This window comes from Penicillium hispanicum, assembly GCF_028827665.1.
Source record: "Penicillium hispanicum strain IBT 35686 chromosome Unknown utg000006l_segment0_segment0, whole genome shotgun sequence".
NCBI classification, from domain to species: Eukaryota; Fungi; Ascomycota; class Eurotiomycetes; order Eurotiales; family Aspergillaceae; genus Penicillium; species Penicillium hispanicum.
In genome coordinates this window covers 2,711,290-2,723,330 of record NW_026623198.1, presented here as the reverse complement: position 1 = coordinate 2,723,330, position 12,041 = coordinate 2,711,290, and the positions used below count along the sequence as shown (strand labels likewise).

Genomic DNA, 12,041 nt, shown 5'->3' with positions numbered 1-12,041 from the left:
CGCCGATGGTGTTGACAGAGGCAAGATCGAACGTCTACTCAGGATGAATGACTCAACTATCGAGTCGCAGGGAGATGTACGGAACATTGCAGGAAATCTCATGACCCCACACTGGTCATGCAGCCTGATAACAGCTGATAACGGCTCGCAGATCTCGAGGGCTTGCAACAAGTCGGCATTGCTCTTTTGGCCTGGGATTTCTCTTCAGATGGTGTTGTGATAGCAAGGTACATTCCAAATAGCCGTCATCCTGGTTAATCGTATAAAGTTGTTTCCACGCTGATTCTGACATTTCTAGTTCGTCCACTTGCTCTCTAGATTGATCAACCATCTCATCATTCCACATTCCACATTCCACATGGGGGCCACCTCAATAATTCCGAAGAGGCAAGACTACGGGCTGTGGTCGGCTCGGAGGCCAGAGGTTCTGGACACCTTTATCAACGAAATACCCATATTCACCATACCACGCATACGTTTCGGCGTTCCAAATGACGTTCGGATTATCGGGGATCGGTTGGCCACAGTTCCAGGCGAGCTCAGCACATTCGACGAGTCCGTACGTCTCTTCAACAACGAGGTCCTCGTTGGTTGGTCCAATCCACCAAAAATGAGTCACCTCATGCTTGACGGTAAGAGCTATGGGAAGCCGAGTCAGTCGTATCAGAAAAGGACCCCGGGATATGTTTGGCTTAAGCGTCACTTACCATCTGTGCCCGTATACTGGTCACTGTGGTATTCTGCTCGGACCGCATCCTGGCTGCCACTTTTCAACTGGTCAAACCTTGGCAGCCCGAAGAAACTTGGACAGAAATTGATCGTACTGCTGGGCTCGTTGATTTCCGATCTTGTCGCCGCCCAATCCTCCTCGCAATGTTCCACCCCATCGTACATGAACGAGTCCTTGCAGCTGATCACGACTTGGGTATTGCTCTCGCGGCCACTGGTTCCGGGGTCGGAATTTAGCTTCGTGGCCAGGTTCCGCAAGATTCTCTGGATTTGCATTGTGCCGTCGGCGGAAGAGTCGAGCGCGAAAAACTGAACATAACTATCCATCCAAGCCTGATGGTTAGTCACTAGTGTCAAGTGGGACGATAGACAGAAAAGAAGGAAGACCACAGACCCTGGATCATGCTGATTGATATGCTGCTGCGCAATTGAATTTAATTTCACCTCTTTCACCGTTGGCCATGTCACCGTGTTGAATCGTGTCCAAGCTGTGTCAATCAGCTCCAGAGCACCCACCCAGGCGCGCTGCACTGCCATGCGTCGTGTCTCCTGCCCATTCTGGGGGTTTGGTTTGTCACAGCTTGCATCCCAGGTGATACCGTTCTGGTTCATGGAGTACTGGCCATCGCGCTTAGGGATACTAAGGCCTGTAACAAACTGCAGACCAAGTACTTGCCAGAGCAGAAGCAGAATGAACTTGGCAGGAGCAGCCATTCTTGTGAATTGAAAAAAGCCACGACAGGGCAAATAACTGGATCTGGACAGGGTTAAAAGAGACCCCATTATCAAAATTTATGTATTCTGTTGGAATGAGTGTGTGGAGACTCGCATTAATAGTTTATCCTTTTCCTGTATGTTATGATTAGTTAAGCGTACGCCCCTAAATTGGCAGATTGGGCGGAATAGCAACTTAGATTTCTCCTTGATTCTAATTGGATGGACTTAATCTCTTTACTATCCTTATACTAATCTTTAGGGTTTAGATTTGCCCTAACACTTATAAATATATTAAGAAGTATAGGGATTATATTTAGAAGTAACTATTCTAATAGGCTAGCTAGTCTATTATTAATTAGGCTGACATAGCTCGCGAGGCGTAGAGCATCGGAATTATAATGCTGCCGAATCCGAGGCCTTGGCGGGCCCACTCCTACGCCTACTGAGCTGGGTCATATCGGCGCAAACCTCCACCCTACCCAATCCCTACCTAGGTAGAAAGCGCGGCTGATAACATGATCCGTCATCTTCCAAAGTCTGGTTGCCTGGAACCTCATGGGTTGTGACCCGACAAAGAATCCTTTCACCATTTGGTTGACATCTTGGATCCCGGCAAATCTCGATGGTTCACAATCAAGGTTTGAGCGCCGAGATATGGCTCCTGGTCATGGAGCTCCTAGACCAGCCATCATTAACAGCTCTTGCGGAGGTTTCCAAGGGCATGCATGCGCTCAGCTCGCCTGTCTTGTACTCCAAGATTGACCTAAGTGTCCACAATCTGAATCCTCGATTCACCACCGAGGGCGAGCAGGCCCTCGCGCAGAAGGTCTTTGGCCAGCAGAATTTATTCATGCAACAACTACTCGACCGACCAGAGCGGGCCTTGCGGGTGCGCTCTTTCACATGGACGATGGGCCTGCAGCAACAATGCGAGTTACCTCGATGGTCGCAGAAAGGGACGCGAGCACCGATCCACCAGCTGGAAAATATTTACACTCTCTACCTGTCTCTGCGCCACGTCACCCACGTGGATATCAACGGAGGGGAGCTCCATGAGTACCCCTATCAATCGCTTCCTCCTCTCTTCCCCGAGGCGACTCATATCCGCCTTAGCGGCCAGATGCATTATGCGCTCGCCTCGGCAATCCTCCATGGCCCACAGCAAGCACCCTTGGAATGCTTATCTCTTGAGAATCTCTTGGAGTGTGGCTGTCTCAAAACGGGTCAGAACTTCCAACCGCAATACGACCCTCGCTTCAAGTATCGGCCTCAACTACTCCCGCTTGAAGAAATCTGGCCGGATGGTGGGAAGCCTGTCCAGGTGGCACCGGGAGAGATGACCCGCCTTCTATGCCCTGCGCTTCAATCCCGTTGCTCCCGTTTGCGCCGCTTCACATTCGGTGTGCTCGACCTCACATCCGAGTCTGGACGCAGGATTCTCCCTCCGGGCTGGTGCACTCGGAACGTGGCGATTCACGACGAGTTGACCGCTTTCTTTCGCGCGGTCCAGCCGCAAGAGACGGTATTGGTGTATTCACGTCTCTCTCCCGAGCGAAGAGCAGAGCTCGTCTCCCGTTACGGGCGACGCCGGTGCGTTGTATCCCGTCGGCCGTCATCCGCTCCCCGGCACAGGCTGCTTGACACTTTGCTGGACGGGTGGCCAGGATTGCAAACACTGGAGATTCGTGGGGGGAACAGAGATGCGGACTTTCCAAATACACCAGCGCAGCCTTTCCCGTCGCTAGTAAACCGCCCAGGTCTGGAAAGGGTTCAAGTCTATTTTGAGCCGCATAGTTGGGACACCTATCACGGTCGGATCGGAACTGCCAGCCTTCATGGTTGAATCAGACCAACCGAGTCAATAGAAAGCTTATCTCCCGGTTGAAGGGGTTGGTATCGCTCCTATGTACTTGATATGTCGCGATATGAATATACATCATGACATAAACACAATTTCTAACCTGGTCAAGTAGCGTGTAATATAGGTTGATTCAGCCCGACGGGCATTGGCCGCGGTCTGGGCGATGGCCAAGAAATTCAAGATAGAAAGAAAGAAGACTCCCGGAAGGGGCCATTTTCTCTGGAGATTAATTACATGGATAATAATAAGACAAGTAATGATTAGTATAAAAATAAAACTTGAACACCCGAAAAAAAAAGATCAGGTCCTGCCCGGAATCGAACCGGGATCTAAGGAATCAGAATCCTTCGTGATGAACCATTACACTACAAGACCCTGCTTGATATCGGGGGGCCATTTTTTGATTACACGAGCGGACGCTGTCGAAGGGATGCAATGAAAGCAGTTGGCAAGTGGCAAATCCCAGTAGAATGGCGCCGCGTTTACAGCTACAACACATTTCTGTCCATCGAATTCTTTCTAACCTTGCACTGCCATCGTATGTAATGGTTTCTTACTATTCACTTACCCTACCTAGGTACAGGTCAATGGAGAGGTGTACATTTAAAATATATATTAAAAGTAGAAGGCATTTATGTCTGTATGGATGACCTTCTCAGCCACGGTCAGCCTAACAAGAGATTTTGCTAATACAGCGTAGGTACCTATAGACAGACCGACAAAAGACAAATAGCCCTGCCACCGAAGGTGATGCATGGAGTGTCTAGCACCATTTTCATATAACCGTTCCCAAATTGTAGAATATTTGCTTGCGTAGATGCTAATGTGTGGAACTACCTATAATCTGCCCCGAATAGAAGGATTTGTCTGTATACCGACTTCCTGCCCCTACATCGAAGATATACACCAAGAACATACGTAAAAAGCAGTAGTTGATGAACTGCACCATCCACAGGGAGACGGCGGTATAGGATGCTAGTCCCTGAATTACACATATATATAGCCATTTCATGAGTTGTGGAAGAAATTAGTTGACCTAGCAGGACTAGCATGGAAAAAGTAAGCTCAAAGACACTACTCGCTTTGGCTGCAACCAAAACCAAGAGGCTTGAGACCTTTATCTGGGGAAGCCTGGGTTCCAATCCACCTGCAAGTCTGTGGCGAGAAGACGAAGAGAGAATTTTGGCGGATTGATAGTCTGTCACCGGAAGGTCTTCAGCCTCTGCGGGCGCGGCGGCGGCAATGGGGTCCCTCCCAGCATTGGAGGCAGCGGGCCACGGTCAGAGCGACTAGACTCCAAAGAGGCGTGCTGATTGCTCATCTCCAGACAGGGTACTTGCAAGTACTTTGATTTGGCACCGCAAATGCAGCCAGATTATTTACCAAGGCCGACATCGGGACACAAGACGAGTCAGAGACGGGTTATTATGCCTACATACACAGCTGTGAACAAAGAAAAAAAGGTGGGCATTCTCAGGTTCATGATGGATCTACTCCGTAAAAGGACACGAGATATACTACTATTAGAATGCTACAGAATGCAACTGCCAATTAAGGGGCCATTTGGGGTCGGAATGGGCGACGCAGAGTGGAGGGAAGCCAGTCGTTGCTAACAGCGAGCCCTACCCGGCCCACCTGAATGGCGCACCCTGGTTGGCCGGCTCGGTTTATGACATCATGGGCATGGGACAAGAAAGGCGCGATTCCCTTTTTGGGAGACTTTTATACTTGGGCACGCTTAGCTGGGGGGAAACTCGGCCACTTGGTTCGTGGTGCGGTTTGATCGTGTTTCAGTTCCCCAGTGCTATCTTTGGATCATACGCGGACTAGCACCTGGGAGATGCGAGATTAGCATGTATGGCGCCCCTATATCTAGCTGGCTCGCACGCCGTGGCTGATGAATCTTTGCACCACAGTCTTTACCTCCAAGTCCCTCGCTACACTGCGCCTGAGATACAGATAGTTACTGCTATTCCTACCCTACAGTGTGTGCATGTCCTATCAATCTTGTGACTCAGAACTTTGACTAACCTGTATTTATCAAGTTCGCAGACCATTCCTTCGTTATGGCACCTACGATGAACACTATGATGGACGCCACAGCTACGCTTCTCAAACGAGACTCAGGCTCCACCTCTCGTTTCTCTCTTTATGTCTTCTGCATTATCATTGGCTGCGTGGTGATTATTTTGATTGGGTTCGGCTTCTGGACGATGTACCACGGAATTGACGAGGAAACCGGACACGACATTCCCTTCCAGCAGAGAAAATACATGCGCGAAGTACGACAGCGGAATCTCAATGTCCTCGCATATCAGGCACGCAGGCCGGATATGGTCATTCCGGTGGAAGAATTGAATTACTAAGATAAATTGGCATTTGGCTGGGGTTTATTGGCGTTTATCACGGAGGGCACAGGCGACATGAGAACCATCTTTCTTTTGTGACAATATATATTACCAGATTATGCGGGGAGCTTTATTCGAAACAGCGGCAGACAATGGCCGTGAAGGGAACATATATGGAGATAATCTTGGAAAGTATGAATTGCCAAGCATGATACTAGGTACTAGGGTGTCCTTGATACAAACCAAAAGAAAGGGGGGACTAATCTTTGAATACCCTGGTCCGGCAATCCCGAGTCCTGCTGACAGTACAAGCACATGCATCCAAGAAATTAGATGTAGAATGTAAATTGAAGCCCATTTTCCTATTTCCAACCACAAGACCCATCCGGACTCTGTCGGCTGGAAAAAACATCACCGGTCGTCGAATGTAAAGGCAAAAACCCAATGCGTATCAGAAGCGAGAAAGGAAAGGGATATCCAAAAAAAAGTTTGAAAAGAACAAATGCTGATGAGCCAAAGGATATATGTGTAAGTCGTAAAAGCTTTAGAAAAAGGTTGGCAACGTCGAGTGTCGTCATGATCGATAGAAAGGCATCTAGCAGGGATGCAAAGAAATGTAGAAGCAATTATATAGAAGTGAAGATTAAGTAACTGGCGCAGAGAATCAAATCGATGAATGTCTGCTGGCGTGAAATCGCGGACTCGGATTTGGTGGGACTGTCCCTGCACCCTTATACCCAGCCATGATAGCAAGGACACCCAGCTAGTCACGATGGATCTAAAAGTTCACCATCATGACAGCGACGGCACCGAGAACCAGACCCATCACAGAAAAGGTGGTGCTGGCAGCACCGCTAACGCTGGTCGAAGACGAAGCGGAGGGAGAAGAGCCAGTGGTCGAGAGCGCCGAGATTTGCGCGGTGCCAGTCAAGACGTGGGGACGGTAGGTGTAGCTCATTGAGGGGCTGGACAAGGGAATCCGGGTGCTAGTCGGAGAAGAGCTCGGGGTGGGAGTAACCTTAGATGTAGAACTGGAGGTAGGGGTAGGAGTGTGGGTAGAAGTGGGAGTAGACGACGTTGTCGGGGTGGGAGTGTAGGTGCTAGTAGGAGTGGTCGAGGTGGTGGAAGTGCTCGTCGAAGTCGGAGTGGTGCTGGTACTAGTGCTGGTACTGGAGCTCGAGCTGGTGCTAGTGCTGGTGCTAGTGCTGGTGCTAGTGCTGGTGCTGGTGCTTGAGCTGGTGCTGGTGCTCGAGGGGGTAGCGGAGCTAGTGGAAACCGAGACAGTCTCACTTGCGCTGGAGCCGCTGCCACCGAGCTCGAAGACGACAATGTTGGCCTTGACGCCCTTGGGGGCAGTGACCACGCAACCAGTTGCACCGCCAGCGCCAGTAAAGACATCGGGAGCATGCATCTCGTTAACACCCATAGACGAAGGGTCGATCCTGCAGGGCAGACCGTTGCACTCGCCACCCTCACATTCAATCTCAATACCAAACTCAGGCTTGACATCGCGGAAGGGAGTGGCGGGCTCCAGGTAAATAGGGTTCCAGCCGATCTTGACATAGGTATCGCCAGAACCATCGGTGTTGGCACCGGCAGTGTAGGGGGACCAGTTACCAACCGGGTTGTCGCTGGTACCCCAGATACAACCCTCCTCGACAGTAACACCAGGGGCGTTAATGTAGTACTGGGCAGCAGTCGAGCACCAGTAGGAGGTACCGGGAACAGCAAGAGTCTCCAGCTCCTCGACCAGGGTCGGGATCAGCATGGCCTCGTTACCGGGCAGCACGGTCTGGCAGAAAGACACGGACTTGCCGGCCTTGTTCTTAGCCTGCACAGAACCAGTGCCCGACTCGCAGTACCCGCGATTGGGGAACGGCTTCTGGATCTCGCCGTTCTCATCACAGTACAGACCACCGTTCTATATGAGCTGTCAATGTCGATCCCCCTTGCATATGACAGGTGGAGTGGCATGCCGCTTACCATGGACAGGGGGTAGGTGTAGGAAGTAGCCTTAGGATCCCACTGCGTGGAAACCTGACCGGGAGGGCAGGCATAGGGGCAGTAGTTGCCAGGATTGCAAGGCTGGTTAGGGCTCATGGCCCAACCAGCGTTCTGCTCATTGGGGGTGACCGAGACAAGACCAGCATCGCTAGGGAACTGGCACTGGCCGCTCTTCTTCTGAAGGGTGTTGTTCTCGTCAGAGCGGGCTTCGTGGAAGTGGGCATGGTGGAGGCCATGGCCGTGGTGGGCGGCGTCCACGCTCGCAATGAGGGCGACGAGCACGGCGACGCGGGAAGAGGTGGTCTCAAACTTCATGGTGTAGATATTAGAAAGAACGAATGAATATGAAGCGAGGTTTCAAAAGAGTGACTGAAAAGAACGAAGGCCAGCAGGCCGTGGGACGCAGAGCTCGCAGAGTATGAGGTCAACGGTCGAAGGAGAAAAGAAGTCGCAATTTGGGGGGAACCGGCCAGAAAAAGGGACACAGCCCTCTGCCCTCTGCAGGCCTTGCCCAATGGCCCCGACCGCCGTCTGTTGTTGTTGAAGCTAGTGAAGACCCAAGCGCACTGGATCTAGGAAGATGTGCGCCCCATTCAGGGCACCCGACCACGAACCCACCGCGGACCCTGAATGGCTCTCTGGAGGGTTCATCCAAAGACCCCAGTCCCAATCCGGAGGCAAAAGCGCTCAGCGACGCCTTGCAAAGCGTGCCAATGCTTTGCAGGCCAAAGGCTACCCCTGACCCAACTCTGCTAGTGGGCAGCCACATGGAGCCGCTAAGCGCTCTAGCGTCAGGGGCACCGAGATCTTGCCCAATGACTGTCTGCAGTACCCCAGCGGTTCCTGCTTGGCAAGTGGAGGAGAGTCCAATAGCCTCGTCGAACTGGTTTGCAGTGGAGAGATGAACCCTTGGCAGAGGAGAACAACGGGTGTTTGCGGCAGCATGGGGATTCGCGTGGATCGCATCGCGCGGACCTTGGGCTGGGATGCAGAGGGAGAATGGAGTCTCGCCCGTTTGCGATCAATAAATTCGTGTGGAAGGACTTGTCGACTCAACTGGAATCGCGAGGGTTCTTTGGCCTGGAGGGACCCAGGGGAAGGTGGGAGGTGGTTGGACGGGAAGGTCAAGTCCCAAAGAACAAACGTCAATCTCCCCCCACTCTTTCTCTTCACTTTACATGTACTCTTTCCCCCGGGCTCCGCTAAAAAGCACAGGAATCTACGTCGGTTGGTGTCCTCGGATCGCTCGTCAATCCCAATCAAACCCGCTTGCAATTCTCATCTCCCTGGTCTAGGCTTGCTGATCGTGATATTAGACGCCTGATCTTGGTGACCTGCCTGACGAGTCTCCTACGACTAAGGGGAAACCGGGGCGTGCACATTGATTATGATCTGATCATTTGACTATCCCCTAATGGCATGATTCATTGATTATCCGACCGCGCATCTTCCTGCGAACCATGTCCTAAACTACCGAGTCACAGTCGTCGATATGGCTTGGTCTCTGCTAAGCTTCACCCAGTCTTGGCTTTGGGGATGGATCAAGTCGAATCGCAGCTCATTTCCCGCGGAATGACAGCTGTGTCTTCTCTATACACCTCCAAGCATGAAGCATACGGCCCCCTCACCGAGAGGGCTGTCGTGAGCGGAATCTGCCAACTGAAGTCGATGCCAACCCGGGAAGATGAGGTATCCGACTTAATCCGGCAACCTCTGATCGTAATGGATTTACGCAAGGCCTAAGGTGCAGAATTGACTCTTCTCTTTGGAACCTCATCGCCGTCCCAATGCCCATGAACCTTGGAAGGCTTGCGAGCCATCGTGGGCAGTCATCTCCTCCCCAATCGGGAAATGATCGGTCTTTAGTCAGCGGATTCTCGGATTCTGGGCGATTGCACAGCCTTGCTCCGTCCAGCCTCAGCTCAACTCCACGTATCAATAAGAAAAAAAAAAGAAGAGCAATCGTTCCATCTCAAAAATCAATCCCCAAGGGGTGCGGCGGCCACCCGGCGGTGAGAGTCCAGATTCAAATCGGTAAAACAACTGCGGTAAATCACCATGTCGACTGTTTCCAAGACTTGTCAAAGCTGTGCGAGCTCCAAAGTCCGTTGTATCCGAAATGCGGAGAACCCACACGTGTGCAACAGGTAAGGGGCAGGCGACGAGTAGACGCGATGCAAGGCTCATCCATATGGATCGACAGATGCCTGCGGCTAGGCAGAGAGTGCCTCTATCGGCAGACAGGTCGACGCTTCCATGGCTTCCAGAAGGATCGGTGAGTATAGTTATCTCGGCGTCCATGCAAATATAGGAGCATGCATGACTCATGCCCCACAAGGAAAATCGAGGCTTTGGAGTCGAAAGTTAAAGAGCTCATGTCCGACCGAGCTGTCTCGACGAGAGAAGCATCGGGGGGGCCCTCAGAAACGACGACGAGCACACGAAGCGAAGAATCAGCGACCGAGGGCGATGGCGTGGGTCACGATGGAAGCGATGAGGACGTCATTGCCCGAGGCTTTCTTGACATGGAAATGGCTGAAAGCTACGTCCAGACATTTAAGACGGTTATGACCCCACATTTCCCCTTCGTGGTGATCGGTCCTCACATATTAGCGAGTCAACTTCGACAGGAAAAGCCCTTCCTCTTTCTTGCAGTCCTTGCTTCGGCATCGTATGAAAATATGCCATTGCAACGATCATTGGGGGCGGAGGTCAAGAAAGCAGTTGCCTCTCGCATGATTCTCAATGGAGAGGTCTCTTTCGACATGCTGCAAGGGCTCCTGGTATATCTAGCTTGGTATGCATCTGAATTCACCAACATCGACTGTCAGCGGGTGCTCGTGTATCTGACTTTAATTGACAGGTCTCATTATCATACAAAGCCCCATCGCTTTACCCAATTTCTTCAGCTGGCAGTTAGTCTGGTGATCGAATTGCGTCTTGATCGACCGCCCAAGACGGAAACATGGAGAACGAACTTACGGTTTGCACCGCAATATGACTTGAATGAGCAGACAAATACTCGTCTATCATGGGGCAGTGATGAGAAGAGAGCAATGATAGGATGCTACTATCTGTCGTCCTCGTGAGTGTTTCTAGCTATCAATCTATTGACGTGGGAAGGGGCTCATCAGGGTTCTATCACAGAATGGCAATCCTTCTGCAGAAACATTCCGCCTTCCCCTACATATCTTATATCGAGGATTGCAGCCAGTCACTTGACGATGTAGGCGAGTATTACCACGACAAATACATCACCCACCTTGTCCAGATCCAGCATATTGTTGGAAAAATCGATCGCTTGTCTGCAACTCATTTCCCAGAATTGTCGAAAGCGGGATCGGGATCAGAACTTTACGTTACAAATGTTAAATCAGACTTGGAGGCATTCCGAAGTCGACTGCATTTCAATCTATACGAACTTCGTAAGTCTCGGGTTAGAGTATGATGCGAATATCTTTCTTACTCCGCCTTCAAAGCCTTTCTAGCTATTCATTTTCATGCAACAGAGCTTTGCTTATATCAAATCGCTCTGAACCTGGCCAACAAGAAGTCCAAGTCCCAGTCCGCAGCCCCCCAGCTCTGGCGCGAAGAAATGTATTGCGCTGCACTTAATGCAGCCGAGTCGATACTCACCTTATACCTTTCACTCCCCACGGGCTCAGAATTAGGATTCACCGATACGCAGTGGGTGCAAATGGGCTTTGCAATGCTCGTTTCATGCCGCCTTCTTGTCAAGCTACCCAACTCTGAGCAAAAGGCCTCATTTCTCAGTACCTTGGCCCAAGTACGGCAGCGAGTGGGATCATTGTCAACACCCCACGTGGATTTCAACGGGGATCGCGATGTCTTCTTCGATTTTAGAAGGCGTATTGTTCAGATCCAGAGCAGGATTGAGAATGCCACTGTGTCTGAAGCTGCAACGTCTAGTAACACGACTGTCAACGAGTCTGTTTTTCCGGTTAATCCTGCCGATATGGGAGCCGGGTTCCTACCGAGCAGTCTACCACCGGACCTTTTTGCATCCATGACAGAAGACGGTCCTTTCACACAAGACTACTCTTTTCATACTTCCAATATTTTTGATGCTTCCATGGGGCAGATCATGGACAATTGGCTCTAGCATCAGAATGAAGTGACCTTGTTCGTGTTTTTTCTATTCCAAGCGCACTCCTGTGCGATCTATGGTAGATTGGTTCTGCGATTGGCCTCGACGACCCGAAGACATCTCTTGACGAGTCCTCTTTCAGTAGCTGAGCAGTTGAGGCTGTGTGTACATGCCAAGATTAGGCCCACCGAGTCTTTGATCCCCATATCCGAGCCGCCTTCGCGGATCCCATATCGCCGACCCGATCTATACCAACCCACTTTGCCCCAGGACT

General features: G+C 51.1%; 5 protein-coding genes across 5 annotated transcripts; 3 read left to right on the top strand and 2 right to left on the bottom strand.

Annotated features, from left to right (window-relative positions):
- Positions 1–370: 370 nt before the first annotated feature.
- N7459_007349 (Metalloproteases (zincins) catalytic) lies at positions 371–1,443 on the bottom strand (the record flags this gene model as incomplete). The annotated part of the gene is made up of 2 exons (XM_056946517.1): positions 371–639; positions 708–1,443. The coding sequence occupies 2 exons, from the start codon at positions 1,441–1,443 to the stop codon at positions 371–373; spliced, it is 1,005 nt and encodes a 334-aa protein (XP_056798516.1).
- A 625-nt stretch (positions 1,444–2,068) lies between these two features.
- Positions 2,069–3,289, top strand: N7459_007348 (uncharacterized protein; the record flags this gene model as incomplete). The annotated part of the gene is made up of 1 exon (XM_056946516.1): positions 2,069–3,289. The coding sequence occupies one exon, from the start codon at positions 2,069–2,071 to the stop codon at positions 3,287–3,289; it is 1,221 nt and encodes a 406-aa protein (XP_056798515.1).
- Positions 3,290–5,373: 2,084 nt separating this feature from the next.
- Positions 5,374–5,673, top strand: N7459_007347 (uncharacterized protein; the record flags this gene model as incomplete). The annotated part of the gene is made up of 1 exon (XM_056946515.1): positions 5,374–5,673. One exon carries the CDS (start codon positions 5,374–5,376, stop codon positions 5,671–5,673), a length of 300 nt encoding a protein of 99 aa, XP_056798514.1.
- Positions 5,674–6,433: 760 nt separating this feature from the next.
- N7459_007346 (SUN domain-containing protein) lies at positions 6,434–7,974 on the bottom strand (the record flags this gene model as incomplete). The annotated part of the gene is made up of 2 exons (XM_056946514.1): positions 6,434–7,576; positions 7,639–7,974. 2 exons carry the CDS (start codon positions 7,972–7,974, stop codon positions 6,434–6,436), a joined length of 1,479 nt encoding a protein of 492 aa, XP_056798513.1.
- A 1,743-nt stretch (positions 7,975–9,717) lies between these two features.
- N7459_007345 (Zn(II)2Cys6 transcription factor) lies at positions 9,718–11,782 on the top strand (the record flags this gene model as incomplete). Its single annotated transcript, XM_056946513.1, has 5 exons — positions 9,718–9,806; positions 9,863–9,934; positions 9,998–10,744; positions 10,807–11,084; positions 11,139–11,782. The coding sequence occupies 5 exons, from the start codon at positions 9,718–9,720 to the stop codon at positions 11,780–11,782; spliced, it is 1,830 nt and encodes a 609-aa protein (XP_056798512.1).
- Positions 11,783–12,041: the final 259 nt, after the last annotated feature.